This window comes from Nannobrachium achirus, assembly GCF_963921795.1.
Source record: "Nannobrachium achirus genome assembly, chromosome: 1".
Classification (NCBI taxonomy): Eukaryota; Metazoa; Chordata; class Actinopteri; order Myctophiformes; family Myctophidae; genus Nannobrachium; species Nannobrachium achirus.
In genome coordinates, this window is record NC_137810.1 from 29,378,148 (window position 1) to 29,403,147 (window position 25,000).

The 25,000-nt window shown below is 43.2% G+C and overlaps 1 protein-coding gene across 1 annotated transcript in view; it reads right to left on the reverse strand.

Moving 5' to 3' along the window:
* Positions 1–23,730, reverse strand: part of ano8b (anoctamin 8b) — a gene marked incomplete at both ends in the record, with an annotated part of 48,543 nt that extends 24,813 nt beyond the window's left edge. Inside the window, one exon of the mRNA XM_080725242.1 lies at positions 23,574–23,730. Coding sequence (XP_080581368.1) covers positions 23,574–23,730 — 157 coding nt within the window. The remainder of the gene's footprint in view (positions 1–23,573) is intronic.
* Between the last annotated feature and the right edge of the window lie 1,270 nt (positions 23,731–25,000).

Here is a 25,000-nt window from a genome sequence, read left to right on the forward strand (position 1 = left end):
GCCAACCCCATCTGGTTCCATGCTGCTTGCCCTTTCTGAAGGACGTTTTCAAACATCACAAGAGACTAGACCGAATAGAAAAATAAACTATGGATGTTTGACTCTTTAATCTTGACATGTACTCCCAGATACTGAAGTGCGTCTAGTTGTCTCGCTGCGTCTGGGATGAGAAACAGCAGGCAGTGGCAAGGTCTCTTAGCCTGATCATGACAGGCATTCTAATGAGTCCTGCATTCATTGCTAAGGACATGAACAACAGACAAACGCTGTCTGTCTGTCTGTCTGTCTGTCTGTCTGTCTGTCTGTCTGTCTGTCTGTCTGTCTGTCTGTCTGTCTGTCTGTCTGTCTGTCTGTCTCTCTCTCTCACACACACAGGCTCCTGGGCTCCTGAGCAGAGAATTCTGGAACAGCCACAATTATAATTTACTTCCAACAATTCCTCAATTAAAGACACAATTTGACATTTTTTAAACAGCTTGCAGACAACGACAATCTACTGTACAAAACTGCTCTAAAACATCACTCATGAGTAGAGTCTTTATTTCAAATAAACATACACAATGCAAGATTGGTGCAGAAGAACACTGTTTTTTGTTTGTTTGTTTGTTTGTTTGTTTGTTTGTTGTGTTCTTGCAAACTGTCTGAGAGCAACTGCCTGAGCACCACTTGACTTCAAGGGAAAGGCTGTTGTCACTTCCACTAAATCACTTCCTCTGACATTATACAGTAGACAGCTGATCAGAGACCATCATACACCAGCAGCTCCACAACATGGCCCAGTGAGGCTTTGCAGGAGCAGCACTACTTCCTACCCTTTAACATTAGTGGCCGATATACAGTATTCAAATAAAAGTAGTAGTAGTGATAGTTGTTCTTGTTGACCTGAATCACCATCGCCATCACCCTCTCAAGCTGTCCCATTTGGAACATTTCCTATCCTCACTAAACATAGAAGATCTGCAACATCTCCTCACAGCTAGAAGGTCCTGGGTTTGATTCCTGCTGGGGATGCTGTGAGTGAGTTCTCTCCTCCTCGTCATCAGTGCCCATACCCTAGGTGGGGTTGTCAAAAGGGCCTTTCTGTGTGGAGTTTGCATGTTCTCCCTGTGTCTCCTAGAGTAGGTACCCTCACAAAAGACATGCAGTAATCCTGGTCTTTTACTGCCTCCCCCTGGCTGCCCCGGCCAGGGGGAGGAACTGGTTGGAATAAGATGTTCCTTCCACTCATTCATTCAGGGAAATCTGATCACAGTTCAGCAGTGTGTGCGTGTGCGTGTGCATGTGCGTGCACGCGTATATTACATTCCATTTAGATTTGAGTCATATTAATAACTAGTAAGATGCCTCAGGGCGTCATGTCGCACCAATTCTTGGCCATCTGGCCAGTGATGTATATCAGACCAGTTACCCAATATATTGTATGCCCATACATGGAGATCCCTATCTGAACCAGCCACACAGATATGGGCCATGTCTTGGCCATCTGTCCAGTGATGTATATCGATGACATCAGGGATCTTCATATATGGGCACAAAAGGGATTCTGGGGATACCCATATATACTGTAGACTTTTACATAGGTGATGTCACCAGGTGATATCATCTGTGATGTCACTGTGATGTGTCAAGGGAACCAACCCAAAGACTGTAAAAATGTGTAAACACACATCTACACGTGGACAAGCTGTGACATTTCTCATGCGGTTGCACTAATTTGGTCCCCTCCCCACCCCTTTGGAGTATTTGTCACCGTATTTGCACATTATGTTGAGCCGGGAGAAACTTGCAGTGATGCAAGACAGAGGTAAGGTGGCTTGGATTACGGACTCATCTCTCGAATGCGGGCCTGCCGGTCTGATGTGCTAGTGAGCAACAGTTTCTCCCCAGGGCTGTCACCCTTCCTGTTCACCGTCTACACCTCTGACTTCCGTTAAAACTCTTAGTACTTGTCACCTCCAGAAGTTCTAAGATGACACAGTTGTCGTCAGCTGCATCACAGACAACGTGGTGAGGGAAATGAACTGCCTCCGGCTCAATGCTAGCAAGACCAGGGGGATGGTTGTGGATTATCGCAGGAGCACGAGGGTCCCTCCGGTCCCTAGTTTCATTCGTGGGTAGGTGGTGGAGTTTGTGGACAGCTACAAATTCGTGGCAGTGCACCAGAACAAACAACTGGACCTGACTGATAACTCTGATATCCTCCGCAGCAAGGATTGTTCTTTCTGAGGAGGCTGAGGTCCGTCGGTGTGTGTAACAGGATGCTGAAGATGTTATAGCAGTCTGTAATGGCTAACTCTCTCTTCTTTGCAATTGCATGCTGGAGGCGTTAAATTAATGTCGGGGAGACGAGCAACATGAACAGCCTGGCCCGGAAAGCTAGCTGCCTGGACGGGTTGGAGGAGCTGATGAAGGTGTGTGTAGGGAGGAAGCCGGATGCTACTGTGGACAACCCCTCTAATCCATTGTGAAAAATAAGGTTCAGCAACAGGGGGAATAATAGATTCACCCCACCCCCAATGCTGTGTGTTCACTTGTACTGTACTGTTACTTGCACTATGCTAGCACTGCTGATGGTGTATCAGTCTTGTATATTGTATGTTGCACACACCACACACACACACACACACACAAACACTCACACACGCACGCGCACACGCGCGCACACACACACACACACACACACACACACACACACACACACACACACACACACACACACACACACACGCGCGCGCGCGCGCGCACACACATAGCAGCAGCTTGCAGCAACAATGACTACAGGGCAGGTCTATGTATTGTGGGTAGGGGGCGGGACACGCAGGTCCCGTCCCCGCGGGGCGGAACACGCAGGTCCCGTCCCCGCGCACCTCCGAATGTTTCCCGAACTCGCTGTGTTCCCTTCGGTCCTCTGCCACAAGGTCTTATCTTTAGGGTAGGACAGTTTGCTACATTAATGACATTAATTTTGGAATCTTTGAGAAAGAGAGAAACAAAATCTGATTATATTGGACTATCGGCCTTCCTGTTGTCCAAAATATCTGAATGGGTATTGGCCTTGTTCAGTCGATCAGCACAAAATGAAGTAGACTAACAGAATCAAAGATGCATCTAGTCTTTTGGTAGTCAATTGCCAAAACGGTCTCTACTGGTAGTGTGAGCTTGCCTGGTTAATAAAACAGACCGAACACAACAACACCCCCTGGCGGTACGTGGCTTGGGGCACGTGGTTTGGGGGCAAACCCCAGAAATGAAAACTCTTTCTGAAATCCCAGACTCTCTTCCCAAAACGAAGTGTGTGATAGAGGCTGGCAACGCCAGGCAAAGTGTGAGCGGTTATGCATTGATGAGAAATAATCTTCGTATCGTATCGTCAAGGTGCTGCTGGCAGCCAGCAAAAAAGCAATTACAAGATTGTGGTACAAAAATGACCCTCTTGTGAGCAGTGGCTGTGCATTGTGGAGGAAATAATTTAGACACAAACTCAGGATAAAAGAAGAACTATTTATTGAGAAATGGGAGAAATCGACTGAATATGGAACCCAACAAAATGACGCCATGAACATTTAATATGGACTAAAATGTGATATTTCAACTGTTGTAATGATGTTGACCTTGTGAGTTTTTGTTTTATCGTGTTTGTTGTGCTAAAATGTGGGGCATGCGTACGCATGGGGGCATGCGTACAAGTGGCTAAATATGTCTTTTTAGACACAATAAGCCAGCAGTTTCTTTATTGCTATTTACAGTAACACTTCTAGCCCCCATAAGTTACATTCAACCATGAAAGGTTGCGTTGTATCTTGGGAATGGGCTTATTCTGTGTAGAATGACATATTTAGCCACTTACGCATGCCCCCAACCATTGAAATAAGAATCTCTAAAACAATAGAAAGAAGTAAATCTTTTATATTCTTTAATTACAATCTAACACATGAACCCTTGTTGTAAAAAATTAAGTTGTCCTTTAACCTCTTTAGACCTATATAACTTGGCTATTTGAAAATAGCAGATCAATATTTTAACAACGTTTTACCCCCACACAATTTGCTTGTATGGGGGTCAAATACATATTCATTTGGGGGTCCTTGAAAAGGTTTGAGGACTAATTTGATCATTGCTGATAGGCTTTGCGGGCAGGATTAAGAAGAGGTTTGATCAGGCTTAAAGCTTAATTAATATATTTTAAAAATGTCTTTCATGTCTACTCTGGCTTTTGTATGTAACTCAGACAGTTATTAACTCATTCTGAGCCCAGGACATTAACGGATTAGGGGGTCCAGAGTGCCCCCTCCCGGCCCCATTAACGGCCGCTGTCTTATTTTGAAGGCCAGAAGTCTAGACCGGAAGTACTTCCGGTCTGACGTCATCGGATCGTGCGCCGGAACCGATGCGTGTCCACGTGGAGTTGTGTAATGGCCGACCGGGAGCTTTTATAACTGTGTAAAATAAGCGAGCATCTGCCTCCATCCTAGCTTCTAAAGTGTAGTTTTGAGATAATGGACATTAAAGATGAGATCGGCCGTCCACCTCAATGTTATGGGATGACTATTGTGTGCTCGTGGAGCCGTGATGATGACAAATCAGCGCGGATTTCGTCTCCGGAGCGTCGGCCATTGTACTAGGTATTTTTACTCGCCGTTACAGTAATATATTACTTTTCCCGCGACATCGCGTGGATGGCACTATAGATACTCTATTACTTTTCCCGCGACATCGCGGGGTTGGCTTTTAATGAGTTAAGTTGCTTGATTCAATATTTAGATATTTGACAATTGACATTCTTTTGATCAAACTCCATGTTAGACTCATTGAACACACAGCCCTGCTTCTGGTGACTGATGTTGTCCTCCTAATGAATGGGTAGACCTTCACATTTTGATCAGCATTAGACATTTAGATTCAGTTTTCATTCATTAACAAATTGCTTAGACTGCCAAAGCTCTTCTTTCATGCTTTTCAAGCTGAGAAGTCTGTTTTTCAATTAGCCCTATTCACGGCCCGCCCACCTACTTCCGTTTCTCAGCATCCCCCGGGTGCTGACTTCAATTTAGAAGGGGAAACTATACTGGACTTAAAGCCAACAAATCGTTATTTCTAACGGTAAAGTAAATTATAATGCTTTGTGCCGTTTACTATCTTGTGTTCTTGATCATGCTAGCCGTATTTTATACTTTACTATTCGGAAATTGCATTAAATTTGCGATTTCTGTGCTAACTCTATAGGCTTATAGTAGGATTTTCCCCTTCAAAACGGGACTTCAGCACCCGGGGGATGCTGAGTGGGCGGGTCGTGAATAGGGCTAATTGGAGTGGATCTCATTTCGTTTAGAAGTTTAGAAAGTTTAGAAAATGAATGCTCCCCAGATGTGTTTTTCACCATTGGAAAGGTTAGGCAGATTTTAAAGGCAATGTCAACAAATCAGATTAACTTGTGTGATGTCTTTTCCTTGTGAACTGCAGAATGTCTCCCTTGCAGAACGTTTCACTAAATGTAATCTTGAAGGTCTTTTGAGCAGGCCCATTTCATTTGTAGGATGATTATCAACACATTCACGGAAACCTTTATTCTTTACTCTGTCATATTTTGTTGAACTTCAGGCTCCTGCAGTTAAATCATCAGACTTCTTTGTGTGCCGCCATTCTCCCTGTTTGTCATGTCCACAAGCAACCGCCTTTTTCGTGTAGATTTGTTGATATTCTCTATTATTCAAGATTACGTTGGTTATTGGTCCCTACCATTTAAAATAGGCTAACTCAGTCCCGGTAAAACATATAAGAATGACATAGGGAACAGCCAAATACCGTAATGTAGGCCAGCAACTGTTGAAAACACTGTAAACTAACACTAGTTTTTCTGTCCGTCAGTCTATCTATATTCAGAGTGTGTGGTGAGAGAGCTTTACATTACATGTCACAGTAAATCATGTCATGTGATGAAACTAAACAACGTGCTGAAACAGCAGGCATTTTAAGAGGACAAGTTATATTACCTAGCAAAGAACACAGCAAAATGCAACTATTAATAGCCTAACTACTGTAATTAACAACACAATGTAATGAGCTGTTTTTTCTATGGGACCTGAATCATACTTCATGGTTACATACAGTAACAACATAACAAATCTCATTTTCTTTATGTCCTCTGTGACACGACTAGTGACCAGGATAGGGTATGACTGTTGTGACTTGTGAGCTGCCAAGAATGGCTTCATATCATGAAAAATAAAAATCTTGCGGCCCGGGTGGATGGCGTAGTGGTCCGGGGCCGGGCACCTAGGCTCAACGTAGCCTGACAGCATGACATGGGTTCAAGTCCCCATCCCAACGGCCTTTGCAGCGTGTCACTCCCATCTCTCTCCCCTATTTCCTGTCAAACTACTGTCCTATCAATAAAGGCAGAAAAAGACAAAAATAATCGTACAAAAAATATATTCATACCCGGTCACATAACGCTGCCGCACACCGAAAACAACCGAGCTACAAGCCACAACATGTCAAATCCCCTAGATATATCATATAATGTTGCGAGTGGCAGTGTCATAGAATGACGTATAAATAAATGATGACCAACAAACTAGGCAGAAAGAGAGGGAGGCAGCCAGACAGTCACTGGACAATCTGTTAGAGTCATTCAGACAGGAGACAGCTTGACAAAGAGGCACACATTTCTATCATCACCACACGAAAATGCAGACAAAAGAGTTGTCCTCATTAGAATTAGATTCCATCTTTAAGTGGGGTACTATAGACGATCTAATCAGGTTCAGACATGATTTCCTCAATTCGTATGTTTGTCGCCTTCCTGCAAAGACAACCCCAGACACCCTGTTGTTCCCGAATCCCAGACATCATCTTTAGGTGTACATGCAGTATACGGTAGCCTACATAACAGAGGCAAGCAGAGAGGGACACAATCAAACACAGACAGACAGGCACAAACGAGCAAACGGACACAAACACACACATTTGCGTTAAATGTATCGTTTAGGCCTATAATTTAGTCGAAATCATATTTATTTACAATGATAGACGTGTACAAATGTGCATAGTTACAAATATATCCACTACAACTGTATGTTGGAGGTGAAAATGTGTACCCTAAAAGCTGTGACGCCATGCAGGAAGGACTTGTGCGATGTGCGATGAATACCAAGTGAAACCACTGTGTGAATCTGCAGGATGCAAGTCCTCCCCATGTGCTGCCTTTGACACAAACATTTCCAGTTGGTTCCTTGTTTTCCTTCTCTTTCTCTGTCTCTACCTCCTCCCTGTCTCCCAAATTCTGTCTGGCGGGTTTTATTGCTTGTCGCAATGGCCATCTCCTATAGTCCCAAAGCTCACTAGCACGAATCGCACATACTGTACTGTATATAAGCGTTATCCATGTGTGCAGAGACGCACGCACGTGTGCACACGCACACACACACACACACACACACACACACACACACACACACACACACACACACACACACACACACACACACACACACACACACACACACACACACACACACACACACAAACAAACGTGCACATTATCGTCGCTTTCTCTTCCTCAGGCAGCTGTGCACACACAGATCTGTTTTAGCTGATATGAAACCCCCTCTCCCTGTCTTAGCAGTTACCCCCCCCCCCCCCCCATTTCAATCTCGCCTGCTCTCTACTCCCTCTCCCCTTGTTCACAACCCCCCCCCCCCCCCCTTGCCTTGCACTCTCTTTTATTACTGTGCACACACACACACACACACACACACACACACACACACACACACACACACACACACACAGTCACACATCATTGTGTCACTGTGGCGTTCATGTGGGCATGGCCTGGCTGTGCCAGCCCTCCCTCAAACTGACCACGGCGAGGGAGGGGGGTGTAAAAGGTCAGGCATTCTTAGCGCTCGCTCTTGAAACGTCCAAAACGCGCTTGCTCTGTCACAAATAGATTCAAGACTTGGTTGTCACTCACACTCATACAAGTATGTGTGCGACTGTGAGATGTTGGTGTAGCATGCTCCGCCACCATGGCCTCCAGACTGTGCTAACAAAATGATAGAAACTAAATAACAAGATGTAATAAAAAATAAGGTGTTAGGCTAATATGAGTAAACACTTGGCATCAATAAATAATGAAGTGTCAAGTGTAAAATAAACATAAAATAAAGCTGAGCCACCGCCTAGACACAAATATTTACTCGACACTGACACGTCTGACAGTATAAGATCACTGATAGACAGAACCGCAGACAGCTGAACAGACAGACAGACACAGTGACACACACACACACACACACACACACACACACACACACACACACACACACACACACACACACACACACACACACACACACACACGCGCACACACACACACACACACACGCACGCACACACACTGGCTACTGCTACTTCGAACAACAAAACAATACAATACAGAAGCTGATGTTAAAGTGCAAATATTAAACGAAAAAAATAAAGCATTGGCCTGGGTCACTGGTGTTGTGGTCCAGGCACCTAAGCAGGTAATCCGGCCTGATGGCGTGTCCCGATCCCGACCACATTTCCTGTCAACCTACAATCAATAAAGGCAAAAAAGGCAAAAAAAAAGATCTTGAAAAGATCCCTGATTTGGGACACAAAGAAAGATGACTTCACTGACTGAAAACAGACCTGTACATTGTTAAGGGGCTTTAAAGATGGGGTGCCAGTGTACAGCAAGTGTTAAATTATGTTTTTGTGTGGCCACACCCACCTGGTTGTCAGGTGGGTGGTGACTAGGGTTGGACACGGTAACCGCCTTACCGCCGTACCGCGGTAAACCGAGGTCTACCGCGGTGTCAGTGTGCTTACCGCGGTAAAAAAAGACAAAAAAAGTATATTTTTTATTGGAAAACCAGCGAGTTTTAAAACGGGGGAGAAGCGAGGACCGCATGCGCTCCATGCCGCTCTGCTCTGGGCCGTGTACCACAGTTTGGAAGCCACATACGTCACTCTCACTCTCAGAGACACAGACAGTCAGGCCTACACAGGGCAGCCTGCGTAGAGGAGTACAAAGCAGCGTAAACTTTCTCTGTAATCCACACGACACAAGGATGTGAATACATACATTGTGTTGTGGCATATGTTTTTTTATTCATACGGATTACTGGCAGAGCGCGGGCCGCGTGGACAAAAACCGAAAATGAAACTATTTTACTTTTTCCACCGCGTCGTAACCGCGTCGCACGTTGTGCCCCGTCTGTCGGCGCGTCGGAGATTTTATAACCTTTTCTGTCAAGTCTTGTAACTAAAACCTGTATATAGCAGCACTCAATCACTGCGATTTGAGAGTTGAGACGACGTGAGTTTACAGAATCACTGTACACGATCTGACTACCCGTCCTCTTCTGTTTTGTTCACACAGCTGTTTGTGTCTGAAAAGCTAAGTAGCTAGCCTACGTTACTATGGTAACCCGACAGTGCAGATCTAAAAGCTCAGAACGCGTCGCAGATGATGTGTTGTGAGCTTGTAGATCTGCTCCTTTCAAAGCCATACCCGCTGTGCTGTACGGAGAAGTATAACTCGGGCAGTCAGGCTGTGGAGATGCGACTTTTGGGAAGATGATTGCAATATTTTGGCTTATCGCCGAACCTTAATTAATAGATACGGGGGTGCGGTAATTACCGCAGTACCGGCGGTAAATGGGAAGACGGTAATCGCGGTAACAAAATGTCGATACCGCCCCAGGCCTAGTGGTGACCCAGCTGAGGTTAGCCACACCCACAGTGTTGGATGTATGGTAAAAGCGGAGGGTATGAGTTTATGATGTCATTAACTCAGTGTTTTTCAGTTGGGCCTTTTGAGTCAGAGGCTTTCAGCTTTCAGGAAGTAACCCAAAATAGACAGGGAAGGCAGATTTGCACATTATAACCACACCTGGGGGTCTAGAAGAGTAATATTAACTCCAAAGACACATACAAAACAGAACAAGTACAAAACTATGACACCACCAGAGAGGGTGTTCGTGCCTAGTGCTTCTGAGTAATTGTACAAGCACTGCCTTCTGCCAAGCATTTCAAGAAGGATTGACATTTAAAGTTGGGGTGTTAAGAAAATATCAATAGGACACTAAACCTGAGTACTGCAGTATTATGCTTTAAAATAAACACTCAATGAGCCACAGCCTGGACACAAATATTTGCTAGACATTGACAGTATAAGATCACTGACAGACAGAATGACAGACATCTGAACAGACAGACAAACACACGCGCGCACACACACTGGGACTGCTACTGTCAAATGTAGCATCCCTTGTAAAGCCTAATGACTAGCATTAGAAATGGGACTGCTCCTGTACGGTACAGACCAGGGCAGGAATGTCATGGAGGCCATGAAGGCCATGGCTGCCGTTGCCCTTCAGTTTGGCCTTGTGACCCTCTTAAAAATGGTATACCCTGAGGCCACAGTGGCATTAATGCCCCAGCTGACTGTACCACTTTCTCCTTTCTCTTTCTGGTCAATATGTAGACAGTAGACACCAGTGTTTCTTTCTTGTCATGTAGACACCAGTGTATTTTGTTGAGATCCTGAAATCTTAACTCCCCAGAGTCCCCATCTTTAAACCAATCCAGTGACTGAGCATGGATCAGATTGTAAATATATATATATATATATATATATATATATATATATATATATATATATATATATATATATATATATATATTTAGCAGTCATTTCCCCATCATCAGTAACTATATTATTGTGCTGGGGTATTTCCTTGCAGAAAGACACATCCCCTGGCTGTATTTCTGTTCTGTTCCACTCTTTATGTTGACATTAAATGTCAACAGAAACAGTGGAGGGAGGTTTTTGTCAGGGGAGCTCAGCCAGAGCTATTAATTGCTCCCTTTGAACTTCAAAGGGGTTGTGCACTAAGGTAATTGATTGGACCAAAAAAGTGTCAAGTCCTCGTTAGTGATCTCTCTAATCAATGAAAGCATCAAAGACAACTACCTGTTTGATATCTGTCATAGAGGGGAGGCATTTGGCCTTTGTGCCCTCAAAAGATGGACAATACCAAAGGCCAAGTGGCCACGCCCCTAAAATGACAAAAGTCCAGGCCTGGTACAGACCCATTATTACACAATATTAATGATGCGTATAGAGTATTGTCCAAATGAGTACTTCCATGTCTATTTCAAAGCAATAGAGACTGCCTGCTCCTAAACACTTTACCCATTTAGACCTGGGCTGGAACACCTAATCGTTATACCTTTTTACATTTTAATACAGGAACCCCTTTATGTAACATTAGCTGTTGATATACTGTATAGAAACATGTTTGTTTTTGAATTTCTTTTATTCAAATCCGAAATTTCGAAATGGGTTCCTCAGCATCCATATTCTGGGGATAACTTTTGCAGAAAAGAGCAGATCGACAAGCTCACAATGCATTGCATTGCAAGTTACGCGTTGTGAGCTGCTTGTCTCGGCTATTTCATCACATATAATGTAAGTGAAAACAGAAAATACACTAGTATAGAGCCCTGAGGGACCTCGCTCAACAACATATTGGGTTTAGGTGGCTAAGTATCGGACTGCCTTTCTTTTTTTTCCTCCAACCATTATTACATGCTACTGCTCTTTGCATTATAACGTCCAATACAGTGGCACTGGAACCCTCCAAAAGAACCTAAATGAGTTTCTCCTTTTAGTACAGCAAGACTGCAAGAGCTCATTGTGACATTAATAGCTGCTGAAATGAGAGGCTGTCCTAACTGACGTAATCCAGATTGCGACTAGATTGTCTATCTGCGTCAGGGTGGTTTGACGCGCAAGCTCTCCCACTCTGATGAATGGGATGAAGATGTCAGTGCTGGTGGATATCTCAAGTCCATTTCCCTCATTAACGCACGCAGGGAGGATAATGGGGACATGTCCTTTGCTATGACTTAACAATGATCACATGTGACACCAGTGCTGCAGCCAAGGGAATGACAATGTGAGATGGTGTAGGAAGGGAGAGCCACAAATACTTGCATTTGGAATATTTTGGTGACAAGTTTATTCAACTTCTTCCTTACATGACTTTGTTCTTCTGTTCTCATTTTACTCACACTCAGTTAATGTAATCCCCCTCTCTCCCCTTCTCTCTGCCAAATAGGTAAAGTTTGAGGTTCTTTCTAGGCTAGCTGGTTAACTGGGTTGACCTATCTCAGTGGTGTGTGTGTGTGTGTGTGTGTGTGTGTGTGTGTGTGTGTGTGTGTGTGTGTGTGTGTGTGTGTGTGTGTGTGTGTGTGTGTGTGTGTGTGTGCGTGTGTGTGTGTGTGTGTGTGTGTGTGTGTGTGTGTGTGTGTCTTTCAGAGCTGTGGACAAGATGCCAGCCAGCTACAGTGAAAAGACAGACAATGCAGTCTATTATTCAGCCAGGTTAGAGGTTACAAAGATGAAAGAACTGCAGTGTTGCTGAACTGCCTTACATGATAACAAATACACAGTGAACACCAGAGTATTCATTTAAAATATCTGAGAGCTAAAGAACAGAGTTAAATAAAAGAGAGTTGACCACTTGAACCCCAGCATACATATTCTGGGGGTTCAAAAAAAGAAACATAGAGGATGTAGAAGACAGGAAAGGTCCAAGAAGAAAGCCAACTCAATTACAGTTTACTAAAGCAGTAGTTTTCAACCACTGATGATGCAGAGTTGGTCACCAAATGCACCCCTTATTAGAGCTTTAACCAAATGGACCTTTTCTGCTCTCAAGAGTTAATGTATTGTTAAACATCTGCATTGCTTAATTTACAAGAAGTCTACACAATTAGAGACTGTAGAAGAATTGTCATTTTGATCGATGTTGGCCTGTTATCTCTCCAATGGTACCACATCACTGCATGGAATTGTGGACACAATCTTATCCACGATTCAGAATATAAGTCTTGCTCTGAGAGGCTAAATCTCATCAAATGGTGGTCCGTGGCTCAAATGCCCAATAAATAATGGACCTTGATATGAAAAGGGTTGAAAACCACTGGTCTAGAGGGTTTAAGTGGTTAAATTAAAACTGCCAATTTCACTCATTTTGTTCAGACTAGCCCTTACCCGTTCAAAGATATGAGCTCCAAAATGATGTGCAGTGTGTGGGTTATGGGATGTGCACTGTGCACACAGTATATGAGGGATGGAAAGTAACTTTAACTGGTGCTTGCATGATGTAGGAGCATCAATGTAAGAAACCCGTTTCGTTTAATGGCTACAGAGATACTGTCCCCCCCCCCCCCCCCCAGCCTGCCCGCCCACCCGCCTGCACACACACCCGCCTGCCTGCCTGCCTGCCTGCCTGCCTGCACGCACACACACACACACACACACACACACACACACACACACACACACACACACACACACACACACACACACACACACACACAGGTTGTGCTGGTTAAACATTTTGCCTCATGCTAGATGCAGAATAGATGTGCCTCATGCTAGATGCAGAATAGATAGTAGATACACCATAAAAATGCTAATATACAGCATATGATTTGTGAAAGTGACAAACGGGCTTCACAGTTATGTCAGGTGTGTTCATATGCTAATGGTGATGCGATTTCAGATCAATTGCTCCAGCCACTGAGGAGAAACGCTGTTTCAGACAGACAGACAGACAGACAGACAGACAGACAGACAGACAGACAGACACTCACTCACTCAGACATTCGCAAAATTATAGTATAGATAGCACAGACTGGTTACCTAACAGGCTGAATTGGCCATTGTGGGGAGGGGGATTACAAATTATGAATAAGTGAGTAGTGATGAATACAATCTAATGAATGCCAACTTTTGTGTGCCAAATAGAAATGCTTGTCGGGCAGCAGGCAGCGTCAAACTGAACTGCTGAATCTACTGGGCGCACGAAGGGTTTTTCTAATGAGCACACGGAACAAAGGCCTGGATTACATTTATCAACAATCATTTGGGGGCTTTAAGGAAGGGGGTCAAGATTCACTGAAGCACTAGTCACTAGAGTTAAGCAGTTGAGTCAGAGTCATTTAGTGTGGATTAGATTTAAGTTCTGACGAACCACACAGCAATATTATACAATATAATATACTGGAGTTAAAGTGCAAAATATTAAACAAAAGAAGAAAGCATTGAGAGATTGGGTTTTCTGGGGCTTGTCATTATTTCATAATAATGTCCTGATTTGGGAATTGGGACACAAAGGAAGATAACTTACTGAAAACTGGACCTGTACATGTCTAAGAGAGTGCTTCTGACTGTACAAGCAGTGCCAACTGCCAACATTTCAAGTTGGGGTGTTAAGGCAAAATCAATAGGACACTTGAGTACGACAATATTATGCTTTAAAATAAACACTCAAATGTGCCTCGGCCTGGACACAAATATTTGCTAGACACTGACAGTATAAGATCACTGACAGAGAGAAACCACGTTAAGAAAACATGGTTGACGTCAAAAGGACACTTGAGAGTTGCAATATTATGTTTGGTGATACTGTATCATGATTTTTTGAAGGTCAGATGCGAATCATACAATGAACAGTTAAAGCAATATTCTTTCCTTCAATTTGTCTTTTCTTCAACATACATCAATATGGGGTCAGAAGCGGTCAGATGGGAAGGCCACGTGCATTTTCAGAGCGTGTTATTTAAATAATCAATCAATCGATTGTGTTCTAATCTGGATCAGTATACTTAAAGTTCCTATTTATCACAATGAAAACACATTTTTCACAGTTTTAAAGAAAACTATTTCTTTCGAAATTATTTGGCATCCATAATATCCTCACCCCGGGCCCACATGTTGAGAACCACTGTGCTAAGCTATTCCTGGACAGGAAACACAGAAGGCACTAAGCCAGATCAATAGCCATGGGGCTCACTCACTCTGATGTATATTACTACACATTTGCATCCACTTCCTGTCTGCTCAATGACAAGCAGAGGAAGACATCCAGCATCAGTGATGCGGCTTAGATTTCTCTTGCCTTTGAAAAGGCCTTGAAGGCGACGTGGAAGAATAGTACATATACTGTATGTGTATGTGTAGCAGAGTAGACCTGCCTGAATTCCAGGATCTCCACTGGTCAGTGGGAAAGCCCGTTTTGTGTGAGTGGGAGATGTTGGGTTTACATGCATACAGCATGTCAATAAATAGACGTCAAGACATATACAAATGGAAGAGAAATTAAATCAAAACACTGGACAACTAACACAAATATTATAAAAGGTAAAATGCTAATTAAACAATCTCTGATCATGGAGTAGGCAATAGTAGGCAGCATATTATTCCAATAACGACTACAGTATTTTCTGGACTATAAGGCGCACCTGACTATAAGGCGCACTGTCAATGAATGGTCTATTTTCAAACTGTTTTCATATATAAGGCGCACCTGACTATAAGGCGCACATAATAGACGCTACCGTTGCGTTATGCATCAAACAGATGGAGCTGTGCTAAAGGGAATGTCAATGTCAATGAATGATCCATATATAAGGCGCACTGGACTATAAGGCGCACTGTAGTTTTTTGAGAAAATTAAAGGCTTTTAAGTGCGCCTTATAGTCCGGAAAATACGGTAATTATGAATTACTCCAAGCTTAAGGTTTTAATTTCACATTAACAGAATATTAACCAACCAAACTAAACCTGAGTCTGAGCAACTGAATTGTATTCAAGACTATTATCAGGAATTCAAGAAGAAGCTGTATTACATAAACAGGCCTTGACTTTCCTGCCTCAGTCAACAAGGATCAGAAGAGAAGAGACAATCACTGGAAATAGTTCACATGTAAATAGATGTATGAGAGCAAAGGTGACGTGTCTCTGACAGCCAATTTGTTCAACCATCATGTGCAACGCTCCGGGACTCTCAGACCTCTTGAGTGAATGGAAAATGGTGTCAGAAAAACAAGAAACACTGTAATGTTCATGTTCGCCTGTCTTTATACTTTGTTGTACCCCCTTATCATTCACAGAAAATAGTGCAAGTGAATACATAAAATCTAAACTTAAATATTGCTTTTTGGGAACATGTCAGTGTTGGGGCCATCCATTTATTTTTACTAGTATCTATCTAATAGGGATGGACATCGGTATCGGCCAATATCAGAAATCGGCAGGTATCATATCAAACCGGCCAAATCGGTGATCGGCAGGTCACTGACATAAATATGCCAAAATCGGCCAATTGTACCTCTTGCACTGCACAGCATGATGCTCGGTCCTGTGACGTAAACATTAGCAAGTAGCAGCCAGTCTACTTAGAGGCAGCCTACAGAATACAGATGGTGCCGATTACCTTTGCAATGTAAGGATATATTCCATAATCCTGTGTCAATGTCGTCTCCAAAAAGAAGGGGGGGGGAGGGGGGGGGGGGGGGGGGAGGAGAGCATGCGTCACCTGCTTTCCTCCTGCCTAGTCCAGACGGTCATATTAGACTGGATATTGTCTGTGATTTTGGATATTGTACTATATTGATTGATTTGGCATTAGTGTTCTTCTAGCTTATTACTCAAATTGAAGTATGTCTTGTAGGCCTACTTGGCCTGAAACAAAAGGGTATTGGAGCAACCCTATTTCCTAGTTCTTAGCTAAAGAAATCGGTTTCGGAAAAATCGGTTTTGGCAGGTCAGACCTTCATAAAACCGGTGGATCGGTATCGGCCAAGAATTTTGCAATCGGCCCATCTCTACTATCTAATAATCCTCATTTCCCACAATATCTATATTGAGGATTTGGTCAAGGATATAGTGATATAAGATCCATATCGCCCAGGCAGTACAGTAGAGTACATAAAACATGTACACAATAAAACATGTGGAAAGAGAAAATGACAAAACTTTGCCTGTAATTGCTAGAGTGATGGGCTTTCGTCATCCGTCAACATTGACTATGTGCAAATGCAGGAGCTGAACAGTATGTTCCCCTACTCTTTCTGTCTCCTTCAGCGTCTTAAACAGACTGCTGAGGCAAGTTTCTGGCTTTAAACAAACAAGTAAAAAAAGAAGGAAAAAAAGTCAGATTGAGAACGGAAGAGAAAGGGGAAAAATAGTCTCAAGGGGGAAAAGTGATAGTGTGGGACCAAGCTTATGAGAATTCCCCTTGTCTTCACAACAAGCAAGACAACAGACTGAAAGAGAGAGGGCAGAAGAATGAAGCAAATCATTTAAAAGGAAAAAGAGGCATAGAGGAGAGGTCCTCACGGGAGCTCTCATCAGTGACAACAGGCTCTACAGTAACACTATGCAAATGTGTATCAGCCGGAACAAAAAGTACTATATTATTTTGTGCAGAGATGTAGGTTACACTCTCAAGACCCTTCAGGATAGAGTGAGGCTAATGTGGACAGATTTTGTTTCCTGCTGTATGTATGCATATACTCCAAGCAAGCCTAAGTCACCCAACTCCTGCAGCTGACTGAAATGGAATATACTTACAGAAGAAAAGAAAAAAGTAAAAAGAAGCTAGAAGCTAAAAAAGGAGGGGAGAACATAATGATAGACTCCTGGGTTATAAAGTAATGATTGGAGGAGATAGTAGCACTCACACTGAATGTGCGGCTTTCCTTGACTGAGGTACACATAATCAGCCAGCTACTGCATTATGGGTAATGGAGAGTTGTTAATCATTTTCTTCTTAAATACAAAAACAACAACACAATACTAAACAAAGAGATAGCACTAGAGGAAATAAGTTAAAACAAAAAAGAGAGAAGAAGTCTGATTGGAAAGATCATGGATGGAGTTGTAGCATCAGTCGTGGACAATGCATTTGTATTTCTCTCGTACTACTAGCAGCTAGAAACGTTTTGGCTACTGAGGCTTAAGTACACGTAGTCACATACAGTTTAGCCTTCTAATCTTGTAAAAATAATAATAATCAACAGCAGCACCCCATTTTGAATGCATATAGGTGAAACACTGGTACTTAAACACACTGACATGTTTGTCTTGACTGTTGCAAATATATACATACTTAGATATTAGATAATAGTATAATATGTAATCTAGAACAGGAAGAGATTTTTGCCTGAACATTCAGAGCTTGTTATCCTGCACCAGAAAGTAAAGATGGACTGATTAGGAATTTAGGACTACATGACTAGAAGCATTCCTCACCATGGTCGTTGTATTTCTCTTAGCTTTGCTTAGCAACTACAAAAATAAATCCCAACCTAGTCAGTACAGTCAGTGAGGATAAAGGACAGGGTGTCTGAATGCATTATCGTTTCCCCCAGCAATGCAATATCAGCTGCCGGCAGGAAAAGGCTTGGTATATATTGACCCTGCTATAACCACAAAGAGAGACATTCTAAAGACATTGACAGGGTTTCCTCTACATGCAGTAGTTTAGTTTCCATCCGATATCGAGCACAAGGCAGGAGACCTGTATCAGTACTAGCAGCAGTTTCCCTCTACTCAGGGTGCAGTACGCTCTGGGGTATGCATTACCATTCCCTGCTTACAATGTGTGATAATCTTCATGGCTTATAAAGTCTATTAAATTCCAGAGGGCATGAATGAGAAGTCATAATTCCATTGGCTAGAAAAGAGACGGTATTCTGGACGATATGATTAAACCTTGGAAATCTGGGACAAGTGCATTGCAAGTATTGGGACTGGGAGGGTGATGCATGGGTTTCAATTCCCCAACTGTATCATCAAGGACGTATACGCAAATTATCTCATTGTAGTGGTTCTAGGGTAATTATACATGGGAGGTCCAACCATGTATGTGTATACAAACATTTAGAAGAAGTACCCATAGTCTAGCTAGCCCATACATTTTATTGTTAGGTTGACAAGGGTTTTTTTTACCACAGAAAATGTAAATTTTCTTATCAAATTCTGGCTCACATACTGTACAGTGGCCCTTCCAGGTAACATTAACACACAAGGTAACCCCCAACAATGGGGGAGGCATTAAGAGTATTGGTAATATGTTACAACCTGACAACTATCTTATTACTGGCAGCAAGGTCACCCCGCCGCACATAGCCAATTTTCCTTGATTGCTAATGCAGGTCTGGAATGGGATATGAGTGGGAGGAAAGGAAATATATCTCCATCTAACATGCAATGTGCGAGAGAGAGGGGGACAGAGAGAGAGAGAGAGAGAGAGAGAGAGAGAGAGAGAGAGAGAGAGAGAGAGAGAGAGAGAGAGAGAGAGAGAGAAATGAGGGGGGGGGCTGTAGACAGAAAGAGTTACAGACAGACAGCCATTAAGTTCAAAGTCATTAGACACGACACACACTGCTGTCATTATATGATTGCTGCAGCATATTCATCACCCCCTTCATGTATGGATGATGTAAGTCCAGCTACTCTGCAGCCCTGCAGTGAAAAGTTCAGTTTGAAAACTTAGCCAGTCGCCACTTAAAATTACCTAGCTGGCTTTATACTGTGCTGTATTTAAATCAACCTGGGTGACACTGAACCCTACTAAATCTGTCTAAGTAAAGCATAGGAATTCTACTCACTCAGAAAGGAGAGAGGGGCACTCCTGACAGGTCCCTGATTAATACATTTCACTCATGCATTTTGCACCACGTAAAGTGCCTTTTTTAATGCCATGAATCATAGAAACCTGGTCTAACATGTTCTGAGTATGGATTCCTCGGACCACTGTCTCAAAACAGAATAGACCCTGTGCTGTGCCACTTTGAGAAAAAAAACAGGAATAGTAAAAAAGGGCTTAACTTTCTAGTCAGAGTTCATATTTGCTCCCTCTTGTGTAACTCAATAGAGTTCTGTTTAACTACAGTATCTAATGTATCAGATCATTTAAAAACACCAACCTCACAGGGCTGTGCCAGATATCATCTTACTTTTACACCCTCAGGGTTAAACACTGAGGATTTTGGGTGACCTGATACTGATAGCCCAGTAGTAGTACCACATGGACTCTAATGCCTGACAATGAGTCCCTGGTTCCACTCCCAGCCGGGCTGGCTGGCCAGAGACAACCTGCTTCATGTCACTCCCCTACTCTGTCTATGTGTTGTCTCTCTCCACTGTCAATTCAAAGGAGCTTTATTGGCATGAGAAAACATGTGTTTACATTGCCAAAGCAAATTTCAAAACATAATAAAAACAGTTGAAAATGGGGAACATATATACAGTTGGAGGGGGTACTGCATTGTGTAAGTAAACAGAGCTATGTCACATTTTGTCGTTATGTACAGTATATACAGGGTATGAAGCTTTTTGGAACAAATATCAGGATTATTTTTTTCTCAATACGATTTCAATAGTATACAAATAAAGGAAATATTTTAAAACGTGTTTAAAGGTAGCAGCTCTGTTTTTACCGTATGTACAGTGCGCCGTTCAATGGTTTGTAGACCTTAGGGTGGTTGTATTCCATTCTCTAGCCTTCTTTTATCGCAACAGTTCACAAATCTTGCTGCTGTGTTCGCACATTGTTGTATTTCTCCAAGTAGGTATGGGAGTTTTTTTTTTACGTTGGTCATGTTTACAAACTCACTTTGGGTGTGCGTAATCTGTGGGAAGTATGTGTCTCTGATGTCTTGATATAGTGGGCAGGTGGTTAGAAAGTGTAGCTCTGTTTCCACCACATTTTGTGTGTAGTGGGTGCATAGCCTGTCTTCCCTTGGAAGTGGTGTCTGTCTGGCCTTTCTCTATTGCAAGGCTGTGTTCGCTGACTGAGCCTGTACCTAGTCAAGGTTTTCCTATGTTTTGGGTCATTTACCGTGCTCAGATATTTTGCCAATGTATATTCTCTTTTTAGCGCTAGTTGGCATTTCATTTTGTTTTGGTTTTGGGTTGTCTCTTTCCATTAGTCAGGTAGGTTTCTTTTTGTTTTCTTATAATCTGGTTTGGTCCAATGGGTTTTCCGTCTGGTAGTTGTGCTTGTGTTTGTGCTCAGAGTCCCTGGGCCAGCTGACTCAGTGGGCACCCCTGTAGGTTTTCACTATGGTTGAGGGCTATGTTATGAAGCGTGTCTGGGTTGCTTTCTTTTAGGTGGTTATACAATTTAAGTGCTCTCATTTTTACATTGAAATTGAGTGGGTATCGTCCTAGCCTTGCGTAGCCAGGCTTACTCATCTGCGAAGAGAAAAGCCTGGTTACGACGTGAGGCTGATACAGCAAAGAACGGTGCTACTTCCGCCAGGAGAATTTCACCAGTTGTTTTTTTCACAGTGTGGTGTATTCCCCGTTGGTGATTCTACTTCTCCCGACACTTTGGTTGTGCTCATAATATACAATATCCAAACAATGGATTCTGACAAAGTTACACCTATTAGGTCTGTTTCGCTGGCAGATGTAAACAGACCTGCACTGCGTGACGTAACTTAACCGCAGCACTTCCGCCACACAGCGGCTATTGTGGCCAGGGTGGTATCATCCTAATTCTGCCCTGCAAGCATTGTTTGTTGTTTTCCGTTGGGTGCGGAGGATGGATTTGCATAGTTCTGCATACAGAGTCTCAGTTTGGTGTTTGTCCCATTTTTCAAAATCTTGGTTGGCAAGGGGACCCCAGATACAGCCACAGAGCCATAGAGTCATAGAGCCTTTATTGATATTGTCACTATCAATAAACGCTCAGAACCCCAACCCCCCCCCCCCCCCCCCCCGCCTAAACACACACATAAGGAGAAAATTATATGAACCATGCATATCACAGCTTTTGTGAAGAAGAACCCACATATATTAGGCCATGATGTCATAAATATGTACCTCCTATACCAAGGAAGGACCTTAATATTTTGGACACTAAAATGAGTTACTTTCTCACACCATCTTAATTGTTTTGTTTTGTTTTTCACTGTAACTGAAAGATATTCGCTGTGGACAAGCAGGTTGATAAAAAAAAGTCACTGCATAGCTAGGCTACATCTGTAGCAGGCCTAAATGTCCAATGCAATAGTATATAGATCTTCAGAGTCAATTCAACTGAGAGATCTATATGTACATTATCAGGATTTTAGATTAGTGTGCCAATCTTCCACATGTTCCAGGAAAGTAACTGGAGACTGACTTCTGAAGGGCTTATGTCACAGCAGTCTTTACTGACACTCCACAATGATTACTGCATGTGACTAAAAGAAGAAGTTAACAGTACACTACACCACTGTTGTTGATGCTCCACCCAACTCATGCTAGTGGAACAGCATAATCACACACATGCCTACATTGACTACAGTACAGTAGGCTATTGTATCAGCACCAACTTCAGAGAGTTGCAGACCATTACATTGCTCGTTCCAATTATGGATTCTTAATTAATCTTTGAAATGAGGAACTAATGTCTGAAGCTACAAATGAAGATGGCTGAGAGGATCAAAGTCATCCCAGTCTACTGTGAAGGGATTAGGAAAATATGGTGGGAGCCTGCAGATGATCAAACATCCAAGCCAATCCTTCCAGACTGGAACTAAAATCTCAGCAAGAAAAATGCACCCTGCCTTGCTATCTGACTGACACTAGCACATGTGAGGACAGTTATATGATATAATCCCAGTGAATTCCTCATGACCAACCCATACTGCATCCTGATCCATGGAAAGAAATTAAGAATGATGAAGGTTCAGGAAATGCAAAACAGGCTCAGATGCTAGAATTCCCTTTTGTATATACCGGTACACAACCTGAAGTTTAAAGTTTTGCACATGCAGGAGACAAATCCTACTTTCACATGCTGTGGACACATGCATTTGATTTATGTTCAACCCCTTTATTTGTATTTAATGCATGCTTTCTCATTCCCTCACTTTATGCAATAAGGGGTTTCATCATGTTTATAGAACCTACAAACTTTGGCTACAAGCTCAGGCCCATTGTGGTGTGTGTTATTATGACATAGTAACATGACAACATGTGACGCTTGCTTTTCTCCAGCAGCATTCTCAGATTACTTTCACCTGCTCTGGATTCTGGAATGGAGCCCTCATCCCCCGACAACCCCCTGCTCATAGTACTGCATCACTCTGCAGCACAACTCGTGGGGATCAGAGAGGCTGGCTTTGCGGCCCCAGACATGGGAAAACAATCCTCGCATGGCAGCTGAGGCGCTGCTGCTGAGACCGACTCCCTCAACAAATAACGTGGGCTATTCCAAAAATAACATGCAATTTTTACAAAGAGGTCGCTATGATTTCACCAGACTAGAGCCAATTCAAATCAGCTAAATGAAGCGTGTCCGTTCTGCTAAGACGAGGGGAGCGCATCAAAAGCTTGAATGGCCTTAAAATCCTCCGCCACTAAAAGGACAATACATGCACCTGCCATTCAGAGGAGACATATGGCTCCATTCAAATTTGAGTTGAATGTTTTTTTAACAGAGGAGGTAGCCTGGTCAAGATCAGGTCTGCCAACAGTTTAAGTCAAGTGTACCCAGTTGCAGGCTAGACAACGGACGGTAAATCCCTGGATGACATCAATGAAATATAGTGTGTCTAAAAAGCTGTTCTGGAGACAAAAGGACGGTGCGGGCAGCGGGGTGTGAGGCGTGCATCACGTTCACCTGCCCTGACAGAGTCTCCGGCGTTACGCCGCATCGGACGGCCATCGGAACGGCGGAACTCACCTAACACACCGCCCGGAGCAGCGGCGCTCATCTCGGGCTTTTCTCCGTCGCCCTGCGGACGGTGTCTATGCCGAGACGAGGAGCTCTCGGCGCCGTCGTTGGCGATACTTGCGGCACTGGCCGCCGCCGCTGCTGCCACCCCCGTGTCGGGCATCATGCTGCTCTCTTTCAGCGGGGTAGTGCGACGACGGATGATACTCTCCGGTGAATTCTGGAGCGGTATCGCATCTCAGGAAGGCAAAGCATTGGATCTGGCACTGGCCGGCGGGCGCGGGTCTGATTCAGGGGTTAAATGAGTGTGAAAGTGAAGTGAAGGTTGTTGTGGCGGGCTGCTCTCATCCTGGTTTGAGGCAGGATGCAAGAGTAGATTGATAGGATAGCGCCCGGTTGGATCTCACCATAGAGGAGGGACAAAGAGGGGGGGGGGGGGACTGGCCGAACTGCATAGGCTACATCACACACGGACGTAGGCTCACACGCACGCACACACGCACACACACACACACACGCGGGCCGCGGGACGCGGCTAAATGTGTGTGTGTGTGTGTGTGTGTGTGTGTGTGTGTGTGTGTGTGTGTGTGTGTGTGTCCTGTCCACACACACATGTAGGCCTATGGCTGGAAACAAGAAAGGGAGAGGGAGAGAGACCTTCATCTTCCTCCTTGTCTTCATACAGTGACCTCTGGCAGCTGTCAGAGTTCAATGGTTGCCATAACCATAATTACAATATTCTAGGCAACAGCATAAATAATAATATATATATTAAAAAAACAGCAATAACCCCAGCCGTGGCTCTGACTACACTGACAAGGTGAAAAAAAGGCATATCTAGGCATATTATTGTTATAAATAGCCTAGTAGAACTTTCATATGTTATACAGTAGGCATGCAATAAGCATTCACATACATACCATCAATGTCAAGTCTCTTGTCAGACGTTTCCTCTCTGTTCAACAGTAGAAGAATATAACACTCTTTTCTGGAAGGTGCAGTTGGTTGCTTATAGCTCCTCTGTGACTCTGTGAGAATGAAAATGCACTATCCTCTCCTGGAAGATTAAATAGATTATGACTTATTTATCAATGCAAAAATATCTTCGTAGATTAATTTTTTAGTGAGTCTCGAGGTATGGGGACTAATGGCTAATCTGTCTTCTCTCTCGTCCCTTGGACACGCTACAGTATAATAAAACCTGATTTATGATCCAGCGAAAATAACATTTTCCACTGAAAAAAGTGTTGACGCAGCTCGAAGAGCTTCTGATTCTTTGTTACACTGCAGATTGTGTTAAATCTGAATTGTCATTAACTTTGTACTGTATCTGTGGGAACTGCACAGTTTTGCATATTGACTTTTATTCACAAGTTAGAATCAATACATTATTATAATGCAAATAGACCAATGTGCAATGGGCAAACAATTGCACA